Raw genomic sequence first — 27,348 nt, forward strand, 5'->3', positions numbered from 1 at the left:
CATCATGCATAGGATTGAAAAAAAGAAAGAGGAACACACCACAATAATCTTAAAGAAACATTCAGACAATATTTGCTTCAGCATAAAACGGTCAAGCACCTAAAAACTTTAGCCTTTCTTTTTCATTTGTACAAAAATGTACTGATATCAGCAGAACAAATACTCATTTTAAAGATAAGTCTAGCCAGACACTGCAGATCCTAATAATTCAAACAAGTCCAAAAAAGGCCTGGACGTCCAAGGCGCAATACGCAAGCTTTATTTTTAGCCAATTTGTTCTGTCCAGTCCTAAACTCTAGAAAAATGAGTGCATAAATGGGAAGAGACATAAAATGTTTACAATAGGCCTTACACGTGGAGGGTCACATGACAAGAGGTGATAAACTACAGATGAAGATGCAAAACTGCTGATGTAACTGGAAACTAACTCAGTAATGTGGCCATTTAACTATGTAAACAGATCAAAAAGCAGACTTTTAGGACACCTGATGATCTGCACATAGTTCAAGTAAATCATACCTCAAGAAAACTGGATAAGGTCAGCAAATCTTATGCCACGCAAGCTCATTTCACCAAATGAACCATTGTTACTCTCCAGACCAGCAAAACTATTCTAGCCAGGTATCGCGCATTCGTGGAAATAGAAATGACATAGGAGTGACCTTGACAGAAAAAAAAAAAAAAAAAAAAAAAAAAAAAAAAAAAAAAAATCCTGCCTGCCTGATTTGAGTTAATAATATATTACCTATTGTATTCACGTTACATGGACTGGACCACATGTTGACTGAACACACTAACAAGTTTTAGAGATAAAATGACTTGACACTTACGTTTTGTGGCATTGATGAGATTCTTTCCATCTTTATATAGCTCTTTGATAAATCTGCCGGTTTTGTCCAGCTCTGCTTCATGAGCTTTGATTTTGTCTCTGAAAGCAGGACTGTCCAGGTAACACTCACTGAACTCCAACGGGTGTAAACCCATTTTTACTGGATTCAGCTAGTTTACTGACTAGCTAGCGTTTAAATCCCGTTAGAAAGCGACCAGCGAATGAATAAAAACTGGTCAAACGAATAAACAAAATTATAAATGAACGCAAAGCTGTAACGTTAGTAAAAAAAGGATCTACCAACGCGTCCTCGTATATTTTAGCAAGACCAAGCGCGTCGGGACTTCTCTTGGTAATACAACTCTTTCCAAGTCGCACAAGTAAACTTGTTCCTGGGTGTATTAAGTAAGTCCCAGGATTAAACTCCCGCAAGATAAGATAAAACAGTCATACGCTACACGGATATCTGTTGAAATAAAGGTAATAATGTCCAGTCAGGTTTTTGGTGCGTGAATGACAGTCGAGCTCCTCCCGCCGCGTGTAGGACTCAGGGCTTTTTTTTCTTTTTTTTTTGACTGCACGTCATCACGCTTGGCTCTCTGGAAAACTGAGATATTTTGGAGAATATTGGGACGCGGGCAATATTATTGTAGAAATTGACATCTGTTCCAGGTGTATACATCGTTCAGCATAAGTATCAAATTTTGGGCTTCTCAAAAAATTAACTATTAATACGATAATACTCATGGGCTGGTCAGAGTCAGTAAATCTTATGTGGAACTCGAAAATAGCGGATGTTGTTTCCGTCCGCCTGGTTGTACTGAACGGACCTGCAGTACAGGAGAAGATTTTCAGTAGTATTAGCTTTCGTCTAGAGATAAAGCAAGATAAAAATATGTTTTGAGCGCAGTTTGGGGGTTTAATTACAGCGATAGGCTGGGGTCGCAGAGACATTGATAAATATACAGCCCCGTGATCTCAACTAGCAAGCCTGAAGAAGGTAAACATAATCATAAATCAGCCTTTACCTTTTCAATCCAAATTTTGAACGTGACAAATAATGCTGTAAAAAAAAAAAAGTTAAATGAATTCTTGAAATCTGCATTTTAAATTGTAAAATGCAATAATTCTGGTTTCTTATTTCGGTGGGGGGGGGAATTATATTCAATGTTGTTATTCTGATTTATGAAAATCTTTTCTGTTGTAACCACATCACAATTTGCTACATCTGCTGAATCTACAGATTTTTGGAATGAACAGATTTGTCTGATTGTCTTATTAAATGTGAATAATTAATACATTTTAATAATTAGTCATTTTGATTATTATATCATCATTTCATGGGTAAAAATATATGCTCAAACACAGATGTGTTACATTTTACACTAAAGCATTTGCATATTTATATTTGACAATGGTGGTTTTTCAACTTTAGCAAGTGATATATAATTAGCTCTGTCATTCACAGAAAAGATGCCTAATGCCACTACAAGACCAAAGAGGACGAGGCGTCATAGACAAACTCAGAGAGAAGATGCTGCGAGAAATGAGCTGGTGTCTAGATCACTGGAAAGTGCTCAGCAGTGTCTGTTCAGTCAGGACTATGGCACTGCTTTTGTTCACTATCTTTTGGCTCTAAACCTTGCCCCAGCTCTAAGAGACTTTGCAAATGTAAGCTTGATTTTTATTATTATTATTCCATGTTTTCATGTCTGATTACTGCAGCAATGTATGGTGGAATGATAAAGTTATTCAGGCTTCAGAACCTCTTTTGCAAAATCTGTAAATGTTTTTATTTATTTATTTATTTTATTTACAGGAGTCCTTCAGATTCACTCTCTTTAAATGGGCTGATGAGCTGGACTCTCTTGGACGCATCCAGGACCTCTTTGATTGCTATGAACAAGCTATGGAATTGTTTCCAGTGGATGAGGTTATAGTGAATAGTATGGGAGAGCATCTCTTCAGGTTATTTATTTATTTATTTAGTGGTCTTTGTGAACTAAGAAAAGTCACATTTATCTCTTCAAGATTATGTAATCATGTCTTATTTATACATGTATAATGCATACACTACCATTCTAAAATATAGGGTTGGTAACATATTTGAACACTTTAGAAAGAGGACTCTTGTTCTTACCAAGACTGCATTTATTTGATGAAAAATGCATAATTTACTGTCAAAAATTATTTGACAGTAAATTCTGCATAATTACAAGTAATTAACCCTAAACCAAACCCAAACTGTATAGTAAGTACATGTAGTTGATTAATATTACTCAGTACTTACTTGAGTAAGTGCAATGTAACTACGTCACCTTAAAATAAAGTGTAACTTAATTCTAATATGCTGATTTGGTGCTCTAGAAATATTTTTATTATAAATGTTGAAAACAGTTGTTCCGCTAAATATTTTTGGTAACCGAGATACTTTTTTTATAAATAGGAAAATGTACATTTTAATTAGAAAATTTAATTTCTTATTAATATAAATTTAATTTAGTTTATAGAAATAGAAACTTGGTTAATTTATTTGGAATTTATATATATATATATATATATAATATATAACAAACATAATCAATCAAACATAGTCAATTGTTGGATTGGTTTCTTTTGTTTCAGAATGGGATTTCGGGATGAGGCTGCTGGGCATTTTTACAAAGCCCTTAAACTCCGACCAGACTTCCCAGAGGCGAAGGAGAACTTTTACCGTGTTGCAAACTGGTTGGTGGAACGTTGGCACTTCTTAATGCTCAACGACCATGGGCGGAACCACAAGTACCAGTTGGCTATTAAGAAAGCTGTTGAAGGAGGATGCAGCTCGGTTCTGGACATCGGAACTGGCACCGGCATCCTTGGGTAAGATTTTTTAGAAACTATTACATAACATTGTTATTTAACAGACGTCTGCTACAACTGATATACAGTGGTGAGTGTGGTTTGACGCTGTTCGGTTGGTATGTTAGAATGTGTGCAAAGATGGCAGGCGCTGCTGAGGTCTATGCCTGTGAGCTGTCAAAGACAATGTACGAGCTGGCATGCGAGGTGCTCTCAGCCAATGGGATGGCAGATAGCATCAAGATTGTTCACCTGAAGTCTCTGGACATGGAAATTCCAAAAGACATTCCAAATAGGTACATAATCTCTTTATACAGTTAACCAGATATGTATTGACATGGGTTTAAGATGGAAAAATAACAATCTGTGTTTATAACATAAATCCCACCAGTCGGATTTTTTAACGTTTTTGAAAGAAGCCTCTTATGCTCACTAAGGCTACATTTATTTGATCAAAAATACAGTAAAATGGTAATATTGTGAAATATTTTTACAATTTAAAATATCTGCTTTCTGTTTTAATGAATTTTAAAATGTAATCTATTCCTGTTGTGGCAAAGCTGAATTTTCAGCATCATTACTTCAGTCTTCAGTGTCACATGATCCTTCAGAAATCATACTAAAATGCTGATTTGCTGCTCAAGAAACATTTCTTCTCAGTTTCATTGTTGAAAATATTTTTATTAGATGTCATTAATTTTCAGGATTGTTTGATGAAAATAATGTTTTTACAATTTAATGTGAAAAAAATAAACTTGTAACTTTTACTAAATTGTAAATTAAATACTAAAAATCTCATGTATTATGTGTAAAATATTGCATTGACGAAAAGCAAATTCTGACTGACTTATTTGAATTTAAAGTAAAAATAAAAATCCATAAATGTTTTTAGCTGCAGAATGCATTGCATTTTTGTTTTTAATTAAACTTTTCAATCATATAAACAGCTCACTATGGTACCCATTGAAGATAACAAGAGTGTGTTGACCTGTATTATATTCCTTTCATTAGAGTGTCTCTGGTTGTAACAGAGACAGTAGATGCAGGGCTGTTTGGTGAGGGCATCATTGAGAGTCTGATCCATGCGTGGAAGCACCTACTGTTACCTCCGCCTGTAAGTCATTTTCTTAGTGATTTCACTATATGAATGCAGTATTGATTGTTCTGATCAGGAAACCTACAGTGGGGTCACATGATGCCTCAAACTAAACTCTGATTATAGTGTAATCCTTTTATACAAATTACTTTATCCTGTCTGATCCAATGTTTATCCGGCCGTGGTCAGTGACTAAGAGATTTTTGTCTCTGTTTGTCTTAATGGCAATCTTGGCAAAAATCATACTTTGCTGTCCTAGAACTAGATTATTTCTTCTAAATCCTTACTTTAAATATGTTAAGCTTTTTCAGTATCATTATCAGAGATTTAGTCAACAGGGACACCTAGTGACTACCCGAGATACATGCATGTGTTTTAACATGCTTGTGAATCTGTTTTAAAATCAACATGGTACCATAACAGAGCTCAACATTAAGGATTTTTTTTTAAATTAGCTCTTCCACTGATCCAAAAATTGATTATGGAAGCATCTCTCAATTCTGACTTTTTTTCTCAGAATTGTGAGATATAAACCCGCAATTGTGAGAAATAAAGTCAGAATTGCAAGATTTTAACTCGCAATTAAGAATATTAAGCATCACAGCTTTTTCCTTGCAATTCTTTTCTCAGTTCTGAGGAAAAAATACTGACCCAGAGAATTAAGTGTTTACTGTTTATATTAAAGGGGTGGTATAATGCCTTTTACACAAGATGTAAAATAAGTCTCTGATGTCCCCTAGTGTGTATGTGAAGTTTTAGCTCAAAATACCCCACAGATATTTTTATATAGCATGTTAAAGTCTAACTGAAATCAAAATTGACCCTGTTTACTTTGTTAGCGCATATTACTAGTCTTGTGGTGAAAAATTAATCCGTGCAAGTTAATACACAGAAATAAATTGTTTGCCGTCGTAATCTTTAATCAAAGTCTGAAACTTCCGGTCTGATACTTCCGTCTGTTACTTCCGGTCTGGAATGGCGTTCCTTCTCTGATGATGTAGGTTTGACGGCTTGGGTTGGGAAACGCTTAACCACTCCCCTCAAACCGTTAGTCTGTTATGAGCAGAGATGGAGAGGAGGAGCGCTAGAGTAAAACCCTGCCCTCTGTTCAATATTCCTTTTCACTGGGAAATACGTCACAACACTGGAGAAAAGTCGTTTGCAACTTCCGGTTGACGCGGACTTTAAACTTTTTGAGGGTGAGCAAAACCGCACCGTTTTTGTGTCTGTCCCTTTAAATGCAAATGAGCTGCTGCTCACAGCATAGGGGGCGGAGCTACAACAGCTTGTGTCCTTTCAAAAAATTTCTAAAACTTTTAGCCTTTTATGTTCAAACCGGAGTCAGACAATGATGGAGAGACTCAAGAAGAAGTGACAACATGTAGAAGCAACGGGACATTTCTGAATGGTTAGTTGATGAATTTATGTAGCGTGTAGTTATCTTCTAGTCATTGATTAGCATATTCTGTCATGATAATCTATAAATCGCTTTCCCGGGGGTGGGTTTATGTAAATTCTAGGGTTGGTGATGTCACTAACCCGGGAGGAATGTTGTGTAGTCCCTACCAGCCGTTTGTTGTAGTCCTTAAAAAAGCAATTTCTTTAAAAGCAAATATCTCCCTTTGCTTTGAACTTTGAGTGTCGTCACTTTGCAGATGTTGTTTATGCTCAAACAGCAACATTACACACTAACTAAAGTTAGAAAAGTGAAATCATAATCAACCACCCCTTTAAGCAATTCTGAAAAAAAGTAAAAATTGTGAGTTTATATTACGCAATTATTAGAAAATTCTCAGAATCGTGAAATGTAAAAACGCAGTTGCAAGATTAAAAAAAAGTCAGAATGGTGAGAGAAATAATCGCAATTACGTTTTTTTGTTTTTCGTGGCGGATTCAAACATGTATGAATTGATACATGCTGTTAATATTACATTTTGTTTCAAATTTATATGGTCACACTTTTATACGGTTCAATTCTCACTATTAACTATGACCTTTGCCTCAATAAACCCCTAATTACTGGTTATTAATAGTTATTAAGGTAGTTAAGTTTATGTATTGGGTAGGATTAAGGGATGTAGAATATAGTCATGCAGAATAAGGCATTAATATGTTCTTTATAAGTACTAATAAACAGCCTATATATATATATATTACTATATCCTATTACAATATCCTAGTAATATGCATGCTAATAAGCAACTAGTTCATAGTGAGAATTGGGCCATAAATTCATACACTTTGAATTTAAAAGTAAAACATTAGTGATTCATAATTTTCAACTCATTCCAACTAATAATTAAATCATCTCAACAGAACTTTCGAGAACCCTTGTCCAGTCCCTCGCAAACGGGCCGGGTAATACCTGCCGGCGCAACTGTGTTTGGAGTCGCTGTGCAGTGCCATGAGATCCGGAGACACCACAGGTGAGTGACTAAAGCTGCTCATGCGTAAATGACACATTGTAAATGTGTAAGTTTATAATACATTTCTTTTTAAACCGTTAAAGGTAAAATATAAACACTGTCATCAAAGAAGCAGGCTCTAGAGCAGGGGTGTCAGAGTTTAGCTCCAACCCTAATTAAGCACACCTGATCAGCTAATCGAGGTCTTCAGAATTACTAGAAACTTCCAGGCAGGTGTTTTTGGAGCTGGTTGGAGCTAAACTCTGCAGGACAGTGGCCCTCCAGGAACTTTGACACCCCTGCTCTAGAGAGTATGATCTTAGAAAGAATACAATGAACATTCAGTGACTGAATTACTAAAAGCATTGCACATCTTAATAATCCACTCAACCCTCTGCAGGCTGTGTGTGTCTTCATTGGGAGGCTTGGATCTGTCTGTTGTAGGACAGATCTATAGTCCTGTTAGCTGTTTTGCTGATACTGAGGACAGCACAGAGCCCTACACCACTGAAAGACTGAGCCGCCTGCGTGGAGGATACACTCAGCTCACACAGCCTTTCACAGCTCTGGACATAGACTTCAATAATGTGCAGGTATTGAACTCAGTCAACATACAGAGCCATGTATTTAGCAGTAGGGTGTTGAACTAAAAAATTTGTTTGATAATAAAACAAATCTCAGGTCACAATGTTGTTCTAAGAAATTAATACTTTTATTCTGCAAGGATGCATTAAACTGATCAAAAGTGACAGTAACAAATAATTAAAATAAATTAAAATAAATGCTGTTATTTTGAACATACTGTATAGTTTCTTGGGCAGCAAATCGGCATATTAGAATGATTTTGAAGGATCATGTGACACTGAAGACTGGAGTAATGATGCTGAAAATTCAGCTTTACCATCACAGGAATAAATTACACTTTAAAACATATTCACATAGAAAACAATTATTTTAAATTGTACTCTTTTAAACTGTTATTACTGTATTTTTTTATCAAATAAATGCAGCTTGGGTGACTTGTTTCAAAAACATTTAACATTTCATAAAACATTTAACATTAACATTTAACGCAACAAATCTTACCTATAGTGCAACAGAGACATGCTGTGACCATTAGGCAAATGGTAGAGAAACGGCACTACTGAAATACCTAAAGTGACATGAGCATTCTCTGTGTTGCAGGAGCTGGAGGGTCTTTGCTCCAGAGAGGTGATGCAGATGCGGCTGTGTGTGACTCGGGAGGGCATTCTTGATGCTCTGGCAGTATGGTTTCAGCTACATCTGGACCAGGACAACCACCTGTCCACTGGCCCACAGGAAGACACATGCTGGGAGCAGGCCATCTATCCAGTGCAGACTCCATTCAGTAAGAACGGCTGCCTATAAATTGAAAAATATAGAGAATATTGTAAAGAGGACCATGACTCTAGAGCAGTGGTTTTGAAGCCTTTTTATAATGAATATTCAGAATTCTTGAATGAATATATATATATATATATAATTATTGGTTAAACCTTGAACCTTGAAGAACATTTAGCTCTTAAAACGTCTGGCATCCTGAAATGTAATTATTCTCATTTTAATTATTTTAGTTATTTATTTTAATCTAGGCTGTATCGAATGTTATTGTGGACAATGGGTGGGCTTGGAGTGAAGAAGGTTGAAAACCACTGCTCTAGAACTAGTCGCTTTAATGAATTTCTTGATGCATTAATGACAGATGTTCTACAAGAACAGGAAGTAGTCTCACTAACTGCACATTAGCAGCAATTTACCCTTCAGTATAGACCCTCTTTAGTTTATTTTTATCTTCTTTTTTTTTTAGATTACATGAGCTCATTTCTCAAAACAACTGCCCATTTAGACAGGAAAAGACCATTTGACCAACTATCCACTTGTACGCAATTGTGGGTTATTTGAAATGGATGATGCCACAATAACTGATTTGGAAAAAAATAAATTAATATTTCTTCTGTAAAAAAACAGCATTCCCCTTATTCCCGGAACTGATGATTTCATCCAGCACACATTTGTTTGTGTTCAATATGGATCACATGAGGTTGAAACTAATACATAGCTGTTTATTTGCGTATGATATTTGCATAAGATCAAGGCCTGGTTTCACAAACAGGGTTTAGATTAAGCCAGGATTAGGCCTTAGTTCAATTATGACATTTAAGTAGCTTTTATAAGCATGTCTTAGCAAAAAAAAAAAAAAAACAACATTACTGGTGTGCATATTAAGACAAAAGAGTGGTACTGACATATTTTAAGATATGTTAGTGCAAGTTGCTTTCAGTTAAAACAGCTCAAAGATCTGTTTTAGTCTGGTACTAACTTAACCCTTTTCTATGAAACCACGAGGTAGTGTTTAGTCCTATTTAGTGAAGAAGATTAAAGGTTTATCTACAGCCAGTTCTAATGTTAATAGCTTTTTTGAATAAATGATGTTTCATAAACAAAGTTCGGGAGGACCACGTTCAAATAATCAATCCAATCAACGTTTACCCTATCAGCATGAGAGGAAGCATATATATATTCACTCTGTCAACTCACCTAACATTCCTTGACAGTTTTCAGCCTCCCTCCACCACCCCGACTCCTCGCTCTTGGCTTGTTCTTTCACAGCCAGGAATACGGGGGGAGTACTCTGGGTTCGGGCCAAATACCGAGCCCGGAGCCCTCTCCTCGGACAGCACGCCAAATACGCATTTATTCTATCTGACTTATTTGTACGTGTGAACTCGTGAATAATAGGTGTGTTCGACTTGAAGTGGCGCTGCACAGACCAATCGATGTATGACATCAAAGTACTGTGAGAGCGATTAGAGAGCAGACCGAATCACTCTCACTGTACTTTGATGTCATACAGCGATCGGTCTGTGCAGCGCCACTTCAAGTCGAACACACCTAATGAATGGACTTTAATTCATGTTGTCCCTCATTATGAGTATTGTAAATTTGAAAATTCTTTAGTTTTTCATGAATATAGCCTTTTATGGTGGTATGGCGTTAAATAAATCAATTCATGTCGTCCCTCAGACACTGTGAAATGTGGGGATGAAATACTGGTGGAAGTTTCCTGTAAGGACTCTTATCTGAGGCTGTGCTGCATTGCTATCGTAAGAGACGGACACACATTTCAAATGGACAATGCAACTAAAGGACCTTCCAAAATCCTCAATGCAAACCCTGAGTCAGAGCTGTGCAGTGCTCTGGCTGGCCTTCAAACCACCCAGGAGAAACCTTCTTGCGCTTTTATGCTGGAGTCCTCAGAGATCGCCCTCCTCAATAACACGGCGTATCATAACAGCTTCCAGAAGGCCATGAGCAAACTTTTAGTTTCTCTGAAGTCGGCTAGGAGGTCACAGGAGTCAGACACAGAGCTTGACCCAATCTATGTGCTTGATGTCTCTGAGGGCTTTTCTGTGCTCTCTTTGATGGCAGCCCAGTTAGACTCCGATTCAAGTGAAGATAAACAAAACAGCTCTAGATTGGTTCAAGCCTACAGCTCAGTTGAGAAGGAACATCACCAGACTATGCTGAGACTGCTGGCCAAAGAAAATGGTGTGCTTGAAAGTGCACTAGAGTTCTGGTTGAGTCACGTAGAGGACGATTCTGCAGTTCTTCAGCGGCCATCCATCGAGAAGCTCTGGAGCGCCATCATACTAGACTGCATAGAGACTTGCGGCCTTATTAGACAGAAACTGTTGGAGAAAGCAACGTTAGCTAGGTAAGAGTGTAAAACATACTATGGTTTGTTATTTTCTTTAGGTTGGCTTACAGTTCTTCTTGTAAACATTTCAGGTGCTTGTTGGAGGACGGTGGACAGATTTTTCCAGAGCGCATTGTGATCCACGGTATGCTTGTTGAGTCAGACACGCTGCTTCTGGAAAGCGCCGTTCAGGGAACAGAGCCGACTCTTGGGTTCAACATCGCTCCGTTCATCAATCAATTCACAGTATGTTCTTTAATAGCTCTGTGAATACTGTGCTCACTATTCATCTCTTGACTTTGTGTATGAGGTCCCATATTTGCTCTGAAATGTTCTCTGGTATTTTGACATTCAATGTAATGCAGACTTTGTTTACACTGCAACCAAATCTGATTTATTATACAAATCTAATTTACAAACCAAGTATATATATATATATATATAAAGGTTTCCATAGTAATTTTCAAATGCTTTATTTAAAACTTAAAGGAGAGGGGAAATGGAAATGCTGGCTTTGCCCATCTCCATCATAACATCTTGTCTTTGTGCAGAATTTGAAGTGCATGACATAAGCATCAGAGCATAAGAGTCATTAATTATCAATCATAATATTTTATTAATTATTTCATATTCAGTCATCACAGGAATGCATTACATTTTAAAATTATATTCAAATAGAATCATTATTTTAAACTACAAATATTTCACAATTGTTGTTTACAAATTTTTTTTTTTTAATTTTTACAATTATTTTTCACAATTATATTAATTTGTTTTTCGTGTCAAATAAATGCAGCCTTGGTAAACATAAGAGTCTTCTTTCAAAAATACCATTTGGCCATGACTGCTCCCAATTGTGTAATGTTTGCATTCAGTTTACTCGACTTTGACCTGCAAACTCAAGGGCACATTCTAGTGCAGATGCCAAAATGGGGTCTTTGCTGTTTTTTTTTTTTTGTTTTTTTTTAGGTTTTATTGAATTGAATCACAGTGTGCATGTTAAATTTCCCACCTTTGGCACCAAAATGACCAGAAACAGCCCTGCTATGTGGTTTATTGTAAAGCTGATTTATGGAATATTGTCCAATCAATGTCATGTTTATGTCGTAAAATTATTGAGATATGAAAGATTATTAGCTTATCAAAGATCACATTTTCCATTTCATGCCCTATTGTATTAAAGCTGTGTATGAACTGGGGTGTTCTGATAATTCAGCACTGAGAGAAATTCAATAACGTACATGATGTGGTTTCTGTAAATTTGATAAAATGTCTCTAATGTGCGTTTTCTCCCTCAGGTACCTGTTCATATGTTTTTGGACCTGTCTACCCTTGAATGTACACATCTTAGTGAACCAGTAGAACTCTTCGCACTAGACCTCATGAACAACACTGCCAATTACACCGACAAAGAAGTCAAAGTGAGTTTTGGGTTCTTTTGGGTTCCCTCTATTGAGGTGTTGTTATTTTTAACTGAAATAATTTGTATTAATTGAAATAAAATAAAATAAAATACGAAATATTGGATGTTCTAAAATTACTAAAACTAACATTTTAAACTAAACTAAAATGAAAACTGAAAAAAAAAAATTTTTATAATAATAATAATAATTCAGTATATTTATAAATACTATAAATTAATTAGCATTTCTCATCATTGTGATTTATGGATAAAGATCTTAAAAAAATGATTTTTACTCACAATTTATACCAGATAAAATATCTAGAGCTTGGCCGAGCTTAAAAAAAAAAAAAAAAAAAATTGTAATTATAAAATTTCCTAAGGCATTTTCATTTTTTTTTTCAAATTAATTTATGTGACTTTTCCAAGTCTAGAAAAAGTAGGGGGGCCAAGCGAACCCTGTGTCTTCAGAGGAAACAAACAGTTGTTGAATTAAAACAAGAAATATATTGATACTTGGTTGTTTTAGCTTACTTTAAAACTCAAAAAACTGTTTATCTAATTGTAAGTCATTTTGAGTCCCCCTAGGTCCCATAACTTCCTATTAAGGTGCTTTTTTATTCTTTTGCATTTGTTAGGTGCAGGTCAGCACCTCAGGAAAGGTGACTGCCATTCCCTTCTGGTACCAGATCCATCTGGACTCTGAGCAGAGCGTCAGCACCTTCAGTGAGGACTCTCACTGGAAGCAGGCGGCGGTGGTCCTCCAGCAACCACTGGCGGTCAGCAGAGGAGAGTGGGTCCGCCTCAGCATCCGGCTCCACAAGAGCAGCATATCCATTACAGCTGTTAAACAGGAATAGGGGGGCTGATGATGTCATCAGGAAGGCAGTGACCAGTGACCCATGATGGGAGGGACTCTGTACCAATATATAGTTTAACATAACTCCAAAACCTGCTGCTAATGGGCAATTATTTAATTGCTGTATGGTAAACAAAACAGAACACATTTTACATTAAAATAATTTCACCATGACTGTGTGGCTTGATGATTCTTGTAGGTATGTTTAAAAGGAAAGTTCACCCAAAAATGAAAATTATTTAATAGTTTTCTTATTTTTGTGAAACAAAAGATATTTTGAGAAATGTCTCAGCGTTTTTTTCTTTCTTTCTTGAAATAGGTGGAAACCAAAACTATTTGGTTACCAATATTCTTCAAAATATCTTCTTTCGCAGAAGAAAGTAAGTCACACAGGTTTGGAATTACATCAGAGTTAGTAAATGACAATTTCTGGGTGAAGTATTTTGAATTGGGATTTAAGCAGAAATACTCAATACACATTTCCATGTGAAGTTTAATTATTTGTGACAACCACTGTTAGATAAGGCAATGCAACAGCAGTACAAACCATTGCAGAATACGCATCTCTCTGAATGAAACAGAGAGACACATGACAGTTCATAAAAACAATTAAATGGGATTTCCCACAGGTCCACATCTGTAATGATTAAACGATCTGCCTGTGCTGTTATGCTATATCTGACATTTATAGCGCATGTGCAGCTAATTTTGTGTACTAACACACTACTGACACCCAATATTAACAAAGAAAAAGACGATTTCTTAAAGGGAAGATTCCCCCTAAAATGAAAATTCTGTCATCAATTACTCACCCCCATGTCATTCCAAACCCTTAAAACCTTTGTTCATCTTCAAAACACAAGTGACTATATTTTTAAAGAAACTTTTCTTTCTTGTCATTGTCAACATAATCCATATGAAGTCTTCTGAAGAGACACCATAGCTTTATATTATTAGCAGATTTAATTTAGACTTTTATTCACATAAACACTGATACATAGAGCACATCAAATATGGTAAACAAGCTCAAATGCATGTGCTTGACGCGAGGAAAAAATTAGGTTTGTTTCTCATGTTTCATTAAAAAAACATTTTCAATTGTGAAAGAATTCAATGATGAAAGAAAGTGACATGAGAGAAAGTACATTTTGACAGAATTTTCATTTTTGGTCAAACTGTCCCTTTACTAGCAATAAGACAGCTTTGGCTGATATTTAAACATTGCATCATTCCCCGAGGTGAACTTAAAAAGTCAATATACAACATTTTCAATACTTTTCAAAGTAAGGTTTTAAACAATAGTCTTTGTCTAGCCATTAAAACAACCAAAAATAAAATGTATATATTTTTGTTTCTAATTACTAATTTCTGACAAAATAAAGAAAAATGACATCTGCATTTATGTTTTGATGCAATTGCATGAAGCTGTTTAGAAGGCAAGTCCAAGAAAAATTGCTAATCTCTGAAGCGAACTGAGCAAAGATATGAGTGTTTCAGTAATTTGTGCTTAAAAGCCGATGTACAGTCAAAACTGTAGTTGCTTTAACGCATGCATATATTCTGAAACATCCGTGTTCCAAATCTTAACGGCATCCTGGCAATTTCATATTACTTTCCATGATCAAGGTGCTGCTCCTCAAAAAAAAAAAAAAAAGGTAACAGTATTTGCATTAACATAAAATTATTTAGTGAAAGTAACACTAATGATAAAAAAGGTGTAAAAATGACTTGCTAACAAAATCCAGGAGAACGTCAACGAAATTGTGAAGTAGCATTATCAATGCATAGTGTTTCTTAGAGTAAACATTCATAAAGCTGTCTTAAAAGAACCGTTAACTGATTATTACATTTGAAAACTGGTATTGGGGAATTACTGTGCTTGACTTTAAGGTCAGTTTATAATATGGTCATGTTTCCAGCAAAATAAATGCAAAACGGAGATAAAAACAGCGGACCAACGCTGCCCAAGTCCTTTACGTTCTTGCTACCAAAGCTTCACCGAGCCTCTCTGAACAAATATTAGCCACAGGTATCCAGTAGTTACCAGAGTTAACGGTAGCTAGATTGATTGCTGTGCTTTAAATATAAAAGCGTTGGTAGCTGATGCTAAGTAATCTCCGGATAGTCTGAACACTGTTGCTCTGTACAATCGCCAGATATCACAGTTGGCGGGATGTCATCCACATCTCCTTCCCATGGAACGCAGCCAAGGTTTGCAGGAGCAGAGATGGAGTGAGGGGTTACAGTGTGACCCATGCCCTGGTAACGGCCCTTGGGGGATGGAGGGGTGGAAGACGATTCAACTGGATCCTGAGCTCCAGCTGACAGCAGTCCTGTGTTCTCATCCTGGCAAACCTCTTCACCAAAATATGTTTTCCTTGGTCGACCCATGACAGTTCTCCCTGAATTAATAAAACAAAGCACATACATATGATGCATAACTCTTTTAATAGGGCTAGGTATTGACACAGGTTTCACAAAACGATTCGATTCTGATTCAGATTCTCAAGCTTTTGATTTCATTTGATATCGACTAGTTTGTATATACAGTATGTATCAGGAACAGTACATGTAAATTTTTCTTAAGGAAAAAAATCTGCTGTAAACTATTCAGGGAACCCTTTATATTATACCTAGGTTAAAATTAACAAGTCCAAAACTAATAAATTCAATTGCTATTTATTTTCAGATATATATCAACACTCAAATAAAATCAAACTAACTAAGGAGATATGGACATTGAATAGCTTTCCTGAGGTAAATGTTATTGTTACACGTTACATGTTACATGTTATCATTTACAAGCTGCTTTATTGACTGACTGAGCGATTATATGAGACATAATGCATTTCAGGAAGTTGTACTGTTTCTTTCAACATTCCTTCTGATGCTGAAGTACAGGGTGGGCCATTTATATGGATACACCGTAATAACATGGGAATGGTTGGTGATATTAAAGTCCTGTTTGTGGCACATTAGTATATGTGAGGGGGCAAACTCCTCAAGATGGGTGGTGACCATCACATATACTAATGTGCCACAAACAGGACTTTAATATCACCAACCATTCCCATGTTATTACGGTGTATCCATATAAATGGCCCACCCTGTATATTTCATTTACATTTATGCATTTAGCAGACGCTTTTATCCACAGTGACTTACAGAAGAAGAACAAAGCATTCATCAAAAAGCCAACAATTTTTGTAGAATATTTCATGCTATAACTAGTGGTAATGAGGAAATCATCAGTTCAAATGTCCTCCATGTTGCCTCTTGAACCAAGACAGCTACAGCAATCGGTCAAAACACTAAAATAACACTGACAACAATGCCTATTCTGTGTTCAGAAACTTGGACCATACCAATTAAAGGTAATAACGTAGTATTATTCCTGGCTGTGCAATACAGAGCTCCAGGAAATTATATGCCGATGCATTTGCGTTCTCTTGCAAATGTTTTGAGTTCCCCTGAGATAGTTAGGAAGAAAGCTCAAGTTTTTTCAGAAGGACAGACAGACAGATAGATAGATAGATAGATAGATAGATAGATAGATAGATAGACAGATAGACAGACAGACAGACAGACAGACAGACAGACAGACAGATAGATAGATAGATAGATAGATAGATAGATAGATAGATAGATAGATAGATAGACAGACAGACAGACAGACAGACAGACAGATAGATAGATAGATAGATAGATACAGGACGGACAGACAGACAGACAGACAGACAGACAGACAGACAGACAGACAGACAGACAGACAGATAGATAGATAGATAGATAGATAGATAGATAGATAGATAGATAGACAGACAGACAGACAGACAGACAGACAGACAGACAGACAGACAGACAGACAGACAGACAGACAGACAGATAGATAGATAGATAGATAGACAGACAGACAGACAGACAGACAGACAGACAGACAGACAGACAGACAGATAGATAGATAGAGACAGGACGGACAGACAGACAGACAGACAGACAGACAGACAGAGACAGACAGACAGACAGACAGACAGACAGACAGACAGATAGATAGATAGATAGATAGAGACAGGACGGACAGACAGACAGACAGACAGACAGACAGACAGAGACAGACAGACAGACAGACAGACAGACAGACAGATAGATAGATAGATAGAGACAGGACGGACAGACAGACAGACAGAGACAGACAGACAGACAGAGACAGACAGACAGACAGACAGAGACAGACAGACAGACAGACAGACAGACAGACAGACAGACAGATAGATAGATAGATAGATGAAGCAGTTTGTAAAAATCTTTTTTTTTACCAAAAAAGGCTTCAAGACCCTCTGACCATTCCACACTAATAAGAAAAGACTGTGTAGTGACTCACCGACATTGCGCACTTGTTCTGAGATGTCAGCCCGTATGTCTGAGATATCCCACATGGCCAGGAAGGAATCAAAGCAGGAACCTTCCTCTGCTTCCTGAATGTAGGGTTTGTAAGTGAAGCTGAAGTGATGGGCAATGGCTGCCAAAAACATTTCCAAACAGATGATGAAGTCCTATGAGAACAAAGAATCACAGACTCTTAATCTTGAAGGTTACTTCCACTCATGCAACCAGAAGTTCATTAATGGCACTGCAGCAGCAATGGTAAATGATAAGCCAGTCAAAGACAATTTCTATAAATATTTTAAACCGGCGTCTCACTAGCTGATTTCCAGTGGTAAGTCCCATTTACAGTCCCAAGTATTGTTACAAAAATAGTAGTTTAGTGCTCAGACCAAAGTATCACACCTGCAATCCAGTGGCTACAGCCTCCACACTTTTCCACTCCCAGGTGTGAGATTCTGAGATCACACCAACCTTCACTAAAAGCGCAATGACCACAGCTTGCCTAAGACAGATAAAACAACTCAATTAAATAAAACATTACATGGTGACATAAAATAAATATCCATCCATCATAAATTATATTTTATATTGGCTTCATGAGATTCACCAATACATGTTTATTATAATTCTGCCAGTAATGACCATTAACTGCCATGACCCATGGCATGACTAGTTGTGCAGAGATGGTAGTTGCTATATAATGTATCCTAGAAAAGTTCTAGAAAACTACACTGAATAATAACAAAGGATCTAAGCATGATTATAAAAGTCGTCACTGCAAGTAGATCAGAATTGGTATGTGCGATATGTAGAGAACAGTTTACCAGAATGACACAAAAACCACCAGCTTGACACAGAGGAATTTGCCCACAGGTTTTATGGGACTCAGCTCTTCTCTCAGAGCCTTGTAAAACAGCACAAGACAGTACATGGCAAACTGTAGAGAGAAAACAAGAGCACCATTAGCACAATACCATTAGGTTTTCAGGTTACTGTTTAACTTCAACTATCAATAATTATTCACTGTTGTTGCTTCAAGTTCCTTAAGCTTTTAATATGTATGAGCTGCATGAACACAAATGAGAGGCTGTCTGTTTTGTTTTACTGTTGATTAAAAAAAATCAATACAATGTCTCTGTAAATAAGGCTTTAGTTACATTGTATCTTCATTTTACTGCTGTTTGGCTCCTGGGTGTAACTGTAGACTCATTCAAGCTCACGTGACAGTCTTGCATAATATTCAGGGGAAAGTACTTACGAGCTGAGAGAGATTGTTGACAATAACCAGATATGTCCAGGCATTTTTTGAACTGAAGTTGCCTTCATCGTAGACACCACAAAGCTGGCAAATCCTAATTTGGTAGGACAGAAATGACATTGAAATTACTGACTAACAGCTAAAGCTTTATTTTGAACTGTTACATGCTCAATTTAAGAGTACATTAAAAAAAATATAGTCTATAAGAGGGTGTAAGTTTAGTACCAGGAAACTAGATAGAGTTTTGTGTGTAAAAGTATCAGAGCACAGAAACATATGGAACCATTAATGTCGACCAAAAGGGTTTGTTGTTCAACTGTCACTAACAGAAATAACACTACCGTTCCAATGTTTGGGGTCAAAAAAGAAATTGATACTTTTATTCAGAAAGGATGCATTCAATTGATAAAAAGTGACAGTAAAGACATTTATGAAATATTTATATTTTAAATAAATACTGTTCTTTTAAACTTTCCATTCATCAAACATCATGGGGATACAAATGTCTCAGTTTCCTTTTTCAACATTGATACTAATAAGAAATGGTACTTGGGCACTAAATGAGCATATTATAATGAATTTCTGACATTGGCTGCTGAAAATTCAGCTTTGCCATTACATATAATCAATTCTCTTTTTATCAAATAAATGCAGATTTAATGAGCATAACAGACTTCTTTCAAAAACATTTTTTTTAAAAAATGACTCCAAACTTGTGAACTATAGTGCATATATTGTGTCTCTTTGTGGTGTAAAACCTAATAAAGTAACACTTACAAAGCAATGACTGTGGTGACAGGTCTCACAACTGTGTACTGCAGAACTCCCAGTTTGCATCTCAACAAAAGCACTCTGTTAAGAGAAAAAATGAGTTAGGTAAATGTTCTGTTCTTAATATAAAAATAGAAGAACATTTTAAAACGTATTGGTAAGGTATACAAAAATAAATGTGCATAAAACACTTCAAGTTAGGTTACCAGGCACACAACAGAGCTTCACTGTCCTCTGAAGCACTACACAAACATATTTTTTCAGTTTAAAAAACTCACTGGTTTAAATCAACAAACTCTTCACACATTTCCACCACTGCCTAACGTGAATTTAAAAGTTGCTGCTGTCAGCGGCAATAGCTAAAGGCAGCCAACAACCACAAGAAAGTCTTCAATCTGCAAGCAATTTAGAAAAATCCCTTTCTGCGATATCTAAACTTTCATTTCCCATCCTGCACTTTGAAGAAAACTCCAAAGGAGAAGATGGTAAACAGGTAATGGAGGCCCTCAACATAAGAGCCTCGGCTAACATCTTGACTTTCTCCTTTAGTAATATTAACAGATATGCATTAAATACCACATCCCGCCTCAAGTTACCCCACTCTTTTATCATCACTGTGTTTATGCAAACACTCACTCTCCCATGGGCCACGGTGGGCAGCAGCAAAGAGGAGGGAGATGTTTTTGTTGCTCCTGCACCTCCAGCATCAGCACCAGACTCGGATACTGGTTCCCCAGATAGTTGAGAAGGAAGATCATGAAGTTGTAGATAACATAGGCCTCATAGCACTCTCTACATGTGTCTACATAGATGGCAATGCTGGGATACTTCAACGCAATCCACTGTGAAAACAGAGGAAACCAATGACATTAGAATAAAGGGATTCCACATATGGAACACAGACAAATATCCTGCTGCTCAAAAAAGATTAGATGCACATGAGTTTGTTTAAATTAGTTTCTGTTCCAACTCTTTAAGTAATCTAAGTCATGAGCATCTGCACCATCAGGCCTCACATTAACTCAATGTCAAACAGAAAAAAGGCCAGTATTCAAACGGCAATCTAGGTGGATAGCAAACATCAAAGAAGCCATTTGCGATTCAAATACCAACATTTTGGCATCAAGGTGATCACATGATACTCACACTGTCCAGGCTGTAAATAGGAACCATCCATAATATTCTAAAAAAGGAAAAAAATAATAAGTGAGAAAGAGAAAGAACAATCGCACAGAAGATAATGTCCTACACAGTAGGCTACTGCATAAATTAAACTAGTTGCAAAGTAATATTATCTATACATCAATACCTTATAATGGGTTTTTGTAGCTCAGGTTGGGTGTAGTGTACTAGATGCTGCAGTATCCCCCACAGTGAGATGGGTATAGTCATGAACACGAATAACCCAGCGATGAACCATGCCTTATTTTGAATACTAGCCTACGTGATTACAAAGAAAAAATACAGCCACTGTGAAAACCAGACATTGTCAAAATGATCAAACCTTAAAAAATGTATATACATACATACATATATATATATATATATATATATTATATATATATATATATATATAGTTTAGTACTATTTATATATAAATACATTATTTATATTATTAACTAGCTTTTATTATCAAAATTTCATTTATAATTTGAGTTTAAATTTTAGTAATTTTGTTATGCATTTTTGTCATTTTTATCAGCTTTTTTAATATTTCTATTTCTAGTATTTCTGGCTTTAACTTATTTTTCTATCTCAGTTTTACCCCTTTGTCATTTCAATGACAAGGCTTAAAGGGATAGTTCACCCAAAAATGAAAATTCTGTCATCATTTACTCACCCTCAAGTTATTCCAAACCTGTATGAGTTTCTTTGTTCTGCTGAACACAAAGGAAGATATTTGGAAGAATGTTTGTAACCAAACAGATCTCGGTCCCCTTTGACTTCCATAGTATATTGTTTTCCTACTATGGAAGTCAAAGGGGACCGATATCTGTTTGATTACAAACATTCTTCCAAATATCTTCCTTTGTGTTCAGCAGAACAAAGAAACTCATACAGGTTTGGAACAACTTGAGGGTGAGTAAACAATGATAGAATTTTCATTTTTGGGTGAACTATCCCTTTAAGTCTAGTCTCAGACTAAAATGCATGTTTGAGCTGTTTTAACTGAACATAACTTGCACCGACATATCTTAAAATATGTCAGTGCCATTGTTTTGTCTCATGATGCACACCAGTAAGGTTTTTTTTTTGTTTTTTATGTTTATAAAAGCTACTTAAATGTCCAAATTGAACTAAGGCCTGGCTTAATCTAAACCGTTTGTGAAACTAGGCCGTAGTTTTAATAATTTTAGCATTTCAACTCACACTTATATTTTAGTTCCGTTAGTTGGCAAGACAACATTTACTTATTTTGTTTATTTTTTTTAGCATAGGTTTTCATGCAACATTCATTTTATTTCATCTTAATTTATATGAACAGAAATAATTTGTAATAGTTTTAGTTAAAAATATAATCAGATGAGCAAACACCATTGAAGAGATGACGGCAAACCCTGCGAGGACTTCAGATGACAGCAACTCTAAATCAACATGGCATGCACCACTGCCAAATTGCCTATAGATTGTAATCATTATGATCACAACTTGACATATGGACATTACTTTGACACAGTCACCACTGATAACAGATTACTTAAATTGTAATGTAGAAACATGCATTTTTCTATAACAAAACACTTTGGGACCAGATAAAATCAAACTTACAAGTTCTTTAGACCTCTTATACCATAATAGAGTCCAAATGAATTATTTATTAGTGTAGGTCAAATTAGACTCAATGGTTATGTGAAGTTTCTTCACAACAGAATTATAGGCACATTCTTGACTATCAGCTGCTAAATGTTTAATGTGTGTAGTTATAAAAAGACTTCTGACCCCTGATTTTTGAAGTTCCCATATACAGAGAGGAAGGACAACCAGAAGGAGCAGAATGTACAGCAGCACCACGAGAGGCCGAATCCACCTCCTCCAGTTCCCGCATGTGCACGGCATCTTTCCAACGGACACTAACCTCTTTTACATTACACTCCAATGGAGTTTGACACAGAGACATGTAACGTTACAGATACAAACTGAGTTTACTGGCAGTTCTACTGCTGTGGTTTGGTTTAGAATGCATATGACTGGAATAGACACTACAGAGATCTAGACGAATCATGTGTTCAGCGAGTCAAATAATCAGCTGATTCCTCCCGATGCTTCCCGCCGCTCCCACACATACATTACAGTCACTGCTTAGTTTCAAGAGCCGCTCGCGATCGCGTCCGTTGTTAAGTCAGCGCGCAATCATATTTAATTCTCTTTTTGCTGAAGTCATGTCATAAAAAATATATAAGTTTACAGACTTCAAATCATGTCATTTAAGACATATATACGTTAACAGACTAAAAAACAAAAAAAAAGAAGTGACCGTGTGACAAGTTCATAAACAAAGCTGCTGGTCGGACCTTCCTGTTGATGTTGTCGTCACTGCAGGCTGGTTCTTCGCTTGTTTAACGAGGCATTTTTAATACTTGGCGCCACCACTCGGATGGGAGAACGGCTGCTTAACAAACGAGGCGACCGGTGAGAGTTGTAAAGCATTTTGTTTCGACGTCTGATTCAGTGTCGTTTTTCAGAAAGGGGCTTATATCTGTCTGCTAAAAAAGCAAGTGGTTTAGAAATATAATTATCCATAATTTGTGTAAAATAATAACAATTAAAAAAACGTTGTCACAACTTCCCCCACTACCGAGGTGAGTTGTAGGCTACTGCCGATTTCAAACACGGGCATTTTGAATTTTTTAATCTACTGTGGTCATTAGCAAAATAGTTTGTATGCCACCCCCAACCTGCCCACAGTGCCCTCATTCATTACACATTTTAATTAAAAATGATAAACTTTAATTTAAAACTACAAATACAATGGGAAACAGAAAAAAAATATAAACAAACTTTTGGCTAACAACTAAACAAAACAGACAATGAGGGCCCATTTTGTGGGCAAAGCTAAAGTACATTAGAAAGTATGTGACAGACCTCATGATCAGACATTTCTAGTATATTTAATAAATAGCTGAAAAGCATGTGATGCCATATATAAAATTAAATAACTTGCCAGTTCAGATGATACCATTTCTGTCATTCTATGTGTGATTGCAAAACAATGTATTTACCAGACATGAAATAATACTTTTTCCTCAGTGTTTTTTTTTAAATCTGTAATTCCTTTATAATTTTTCTCAGAGACTGATTATTTTGTGTATAATATTGTATATTGTGTGCATTATGGAACTCCTCTGTTACCTTGTCTTTGGATTACTTTTCAGATTTTTGTTGTTGCTGTTGTCCTTTTTCAAGACTGACAGCCTGGACTTCAATGTATTGCCAACATCCTGCTAATATCTCCTTTGGTGTTACATGGAAGAAAGAACATCTTATGAGACCATCATGATGGTGAGTAAATGATGACAAAATTGATGAACTGTCACTTTAAGTTTATTGAATTTTACATGCTATTGAATTTTACTTAAAATTGTTCTTAGGAGAGAAAAGCAAAGATTAATAGAATAGTCTCACTGAAGGGGATTTAAACAAAAATGACCTCACAATCACACCAAGAACAAGTGAAAGTGCAGTGTGAAACAAAGGTGAAATTTGTCAGACTTGGGTGTCTCACTAGATGGCAGTGTGTGGCAACACTTTCCGTGAACGAGTATCCCAGTAATCCATTTTCATCTCTTGTTTAAAGTGTTCCTGAACAAAAAACAAGCCAAGTCTCTAAGTCTGTTTTCTTTTTTAGCAGGAAGATTGCGCCACATGTTTTAGTTTGTTTTCCTGAACAACAGAACAGTCGTCAAATTACTGTTTCTAATTAAGATTCCTGGGGTGTGTGAAAAAAAGATTTATTTATTTCCCCCCCTGCAGCTAATCCAATTACGACAAATGCCGTATCAGCACGAAAGTACATTTTTTAACTGGTTGGAAAAAAAACAACAACTTAAAAATAAAATAAAAAAGTTGCTGCTTTAATCAACTTGGATGTTTAAGCCATTTCAACTTAAATTACATTAAACTGACTTTTAAAAATGAGCTGAATATTGTATAACTTGAAAAATATAGAAAGAAAAGCATAAAAAGTGCTTAACTTATTTTGGTGAGTTAAAGCAATGTAAAAACATATGTTGTCATAACTTATTGATCATATAATTTTTTTTACAGCACAGAACTCCAGAGTTTGACTTTTTCTTATAGTGGACATAGCTAAACAACTGTTTTATTTGATCTTATCAGGAAGCATATGCAAGTATAAGTGTTACTAATATACACAGCACTTTAAAACAGCACAACATCTTAAAAGTTTTATAGGCCTAATTGTTTTGTTTATGCCATTTGTGAAGTTAAAGAGCTCTTCCCAGGCTATATCAAAACAAAATTAAAGCTGCAAGCAGCATTTATCGGCATTCAAGCGGTTTAAGGCCTTTAAGCACATGCGTAAAAAGATATTATGTTTTATTTAGCAAGCATGTAAAGACTTAGAAAGCGTAGGAAACCAAAAGTAATTTATAAAAGATCGTATAAGAGATTCAGTCAAGAATCATTTTGTACAGACGTAAATAATGTATGTTGGATTGATGTTTATAAGGAAGTTCATCCTGATAATGCATTGTCAGAATTTGAAAGATTATTTGGTGGACAAACATGCTATGAAAAAATGGAAGAATGTTAGGGCACCATGGATTGTTTATGAGTTGAAAAACATTATGTTTGAGAGAGATGTGGCAAAGGGTACAGCAAACAGAACTGGGAATAAGGAGGATTAGGACATCTATTGCAAATGAAGAAATCAAGTAACTAAAATTAAAAGGAAAAAGAAAAGAATGTTTTACAAAATTAAAATATGTGAATGTAAATATGATTGTAAAAAAATGTGGAGTACACTCAATGAAATAATGGATAAGAAATCAAGTCAAATTCCTTCTTTTATTGATACAGGCGACTCTTTTTTAACTATTTTTAAACCATATGAAATTGGAAATTATTTTAATGATTTTTTCACAAATAAAGTTGATAAATTAAGAGAAGAAATGTTGTTTGGCAGAACCAGTTTGCCACATCTTTAATATCAGTATTGAAAAAGGGATTTTTCCTTTAGCTTGGAAAGACGCAAAGGTTATTCATCTACAGAAAAATGCAGCACTGGGTTTTAATGGTCATAATAGTCGACCAATAAGTTTGCTACCAGTTCTTAGCAAAGTATTGAAAATGATAGTTTGTGAGCAAATTAAATTATTCTTTAAGGAGAATAATTTGCTATCTAATTTTCAGCATGGACATTGAGAGATCACAGATTGATGACAATAACTTAGGAGCAGTATTGTTAGATTTTTGCTCAGCTTTTGATGTACTGGATCATAAATTATAGCTGGATAAACTGAAATGTTACTAATTTACCTCTCATAATGTGCATTGGTTTAAAAGTTAACTATTGCGACAATGTGTATTTTATGATGGAAGTTATTCAGATGAGAAAGAGTTGCAATGTGGTGTGCCTCAAGGAAGCTGTTTAAGACCAATGATCTTCCTCTTGTTTTAAAGTGTGCATAGACCGTGTATGCAGATGATAAAACATTATATTTACCTGCAACATCAATTAAGCAGTTGTCTACTGCTTTGGATGAGGAAATACAATTGGTCACATAGTTGGTACGGAATAATAAGTTGATTCTAAACTTGATAAAAACCAAAAGCATTGTGTTTGCATCAAATTGCATCAAAAGTTGATTGCAACTTTTTTTTTTTGACAAAGAGGTTTGTCAGTTATTAAGAGATGTGTAAACTTTTTACCACAACACTGGCTCTTGGTTCTTGCCCAGTGGTGTGGTCAAGTACATCAAGTAAAGACACAAAATTGAACTAATTGGAAAATTACAGTTAGTCCAGAACAGAGTGATATGACTCACTTGAAACTGTAATAGAAGGGCTAATATAATAAGAATGCACTGGTGAAGGATTGTCTCTCTGCTTTGTTTTATAAGAATTATTTCTGTGTCTAGAGTTCCTAATGTCCTGTACTCTCAACTTTTGTATAGTACTAGTCATAATTTTAACACCAGGCAAAACACTCAAAACAACGGACTGTAATGTATAGAGGAATGAAATTATGGAATGATTTACCATTGATATTACATATTTTTTAACAAGAAAAAATAGTTTTAAAAAAATATTTAATGGAACATTTAATGGCACAATAGCCTATATAGTAAATAGTTGATTTTGATATTTGGAATGAATGTTGGGTTAGTATGTTTCATTGACTTGACTTTTTATTATTGTTTATTAAATGTAGTTTTGTATTTTTTACTTGTTGGGACCCCAGGAAGAGTAGCCACTGCCTAGGTAGTGGCTAATGGTGATCGAAATAAACAAATACACTTAGATCATAGATGGAAAAGACCATCTACAGCCAATACAGGCAATTTACTAAGGAAAAATATGTTTTTTTAAAGTTTTTTTTTTTTAACATTTATAGCACCATGTCTTACCTGATCTCCACCACTTCTATTAGGTGTCCTCAAAGTGTGCTCATACGTGTGTCAAATTTGTTGTAAATATCTCATTTTGTTTTGAAGTTTAGACACTTATATTTGTGAGAGCCTAAAAATTATTCATGGGCGACATTGATTGGATTTTTTTTGTCAGTTCCTATCATAATTCTGACATTTGGGCATTATTGTTT

At 35.7% G+C, this 27,348-nt stretch overlaps 3 protein-coding genes across 4 annotated transcripts in view; 1 reads left to right on the top strand and 2 right to left on the bottom strand.

The window, feature by feature from the left end:
- arhgap10 (Rho GTPase activating protein 10) overlaps positions 1–1,402 on the bottom strand; it is a 76,646-nt gene extending 75,244 nt beyond the window's left edge. Inside the window, exon 1 of the mRNA XM_079851678.1 lies at positions 831–1,402. Within this exon, the coding sequence (XP_079707804.1) occupies positions 831–984 (154 nt within the window). The 5' untranslated portion in view covers positions 985–1,402. The remainder of the gene's footprint in view (positions 1–830) is intronic.
- On the top strand, positions 911–13,530 carry prmt9 (protein arginine methyltransferase 9). 2 transcript variants are annotated; one of them, XM_079851654.1, is made up of 13 exons: positions 911–948; positions 2,298–2,500; positions 2,649–2,797; positions 3,455–3,691; positions 3,799–3,966; positions 4,682–4,784; positions 7,083–7,192; positions 7,572–7,764; positions 8,357–8,540; positions 10,217–10,907; positions 10,982–11,135; positions 12,188–12,310; positions 12,930–13,323. In XM_079851654.1, exons 2-13 carry the CDS (start codon positions 2,303–2,305, stop codon positions 13,149–13,151), a joined length of 2,532 nt encoding a protein of 843 aa, XP_079707780.1. In that variant the 5' UTR covers positions 911–948; positions 2,298–2,302; the 3' UTR covers positions 13,152–13,323. The 2 variants fall into 2 exon arrangements, with proteins under 2 accessions (XP_079707780.1, XP_079707779.1); XM_079851653.1 differs by lacking the exon at positions 911–948 and adding an exon at positions 1,379–1,829 and having other exon boundaries at positions 12,930–13,530.
- Positions 13,531–15,210: 1,680 nt separating this feature from the next.
- tmem184c (transmembrane protein 184C) lies at positions 15,211–23,108 on the bottom strand. The gene is made up of 10 exons (XM_079851691.1): positions 22,506–23,108; positions 20,875–21,005; positions 20,712–20,748; positions 20,202–20,407; positions 19,572–19,646; positions 18,795–18,888; positions 18,361–18,473; positions 17,939–18,038; positions 17,532–17,703; positions 15,211–15,552 (listed from the first exon to the last, which is right to left on the bottom strand). The coding sequence occupies exons 1-10, from the start codon at positions 22,620–22,622 to the stop codon at positions 15,257–15,259; spliced, it is 1,341 nt and encodes a 446-aa protein (XP_079707817.1). The 5' UTR covers positions 22,623–23,108; the 3' UTR covers positions 15,211–15,256.
- Between the last annotated feature and the right edge of the window lie 4,240 nt (positions 23,109–27,348).

The sequence above is a fragment of the Squalius cephalus genome (genome assembly GCF_949319135.1).
Source record: "Squalius cephalus genome assembly, chromosome: 2".
Lineage (NCBI taxonomy): Eukaryota > Metazoa > Chordata > Actinopteri > Cypriniformes > Leuciscidae > Squalius > Squalius cephalus.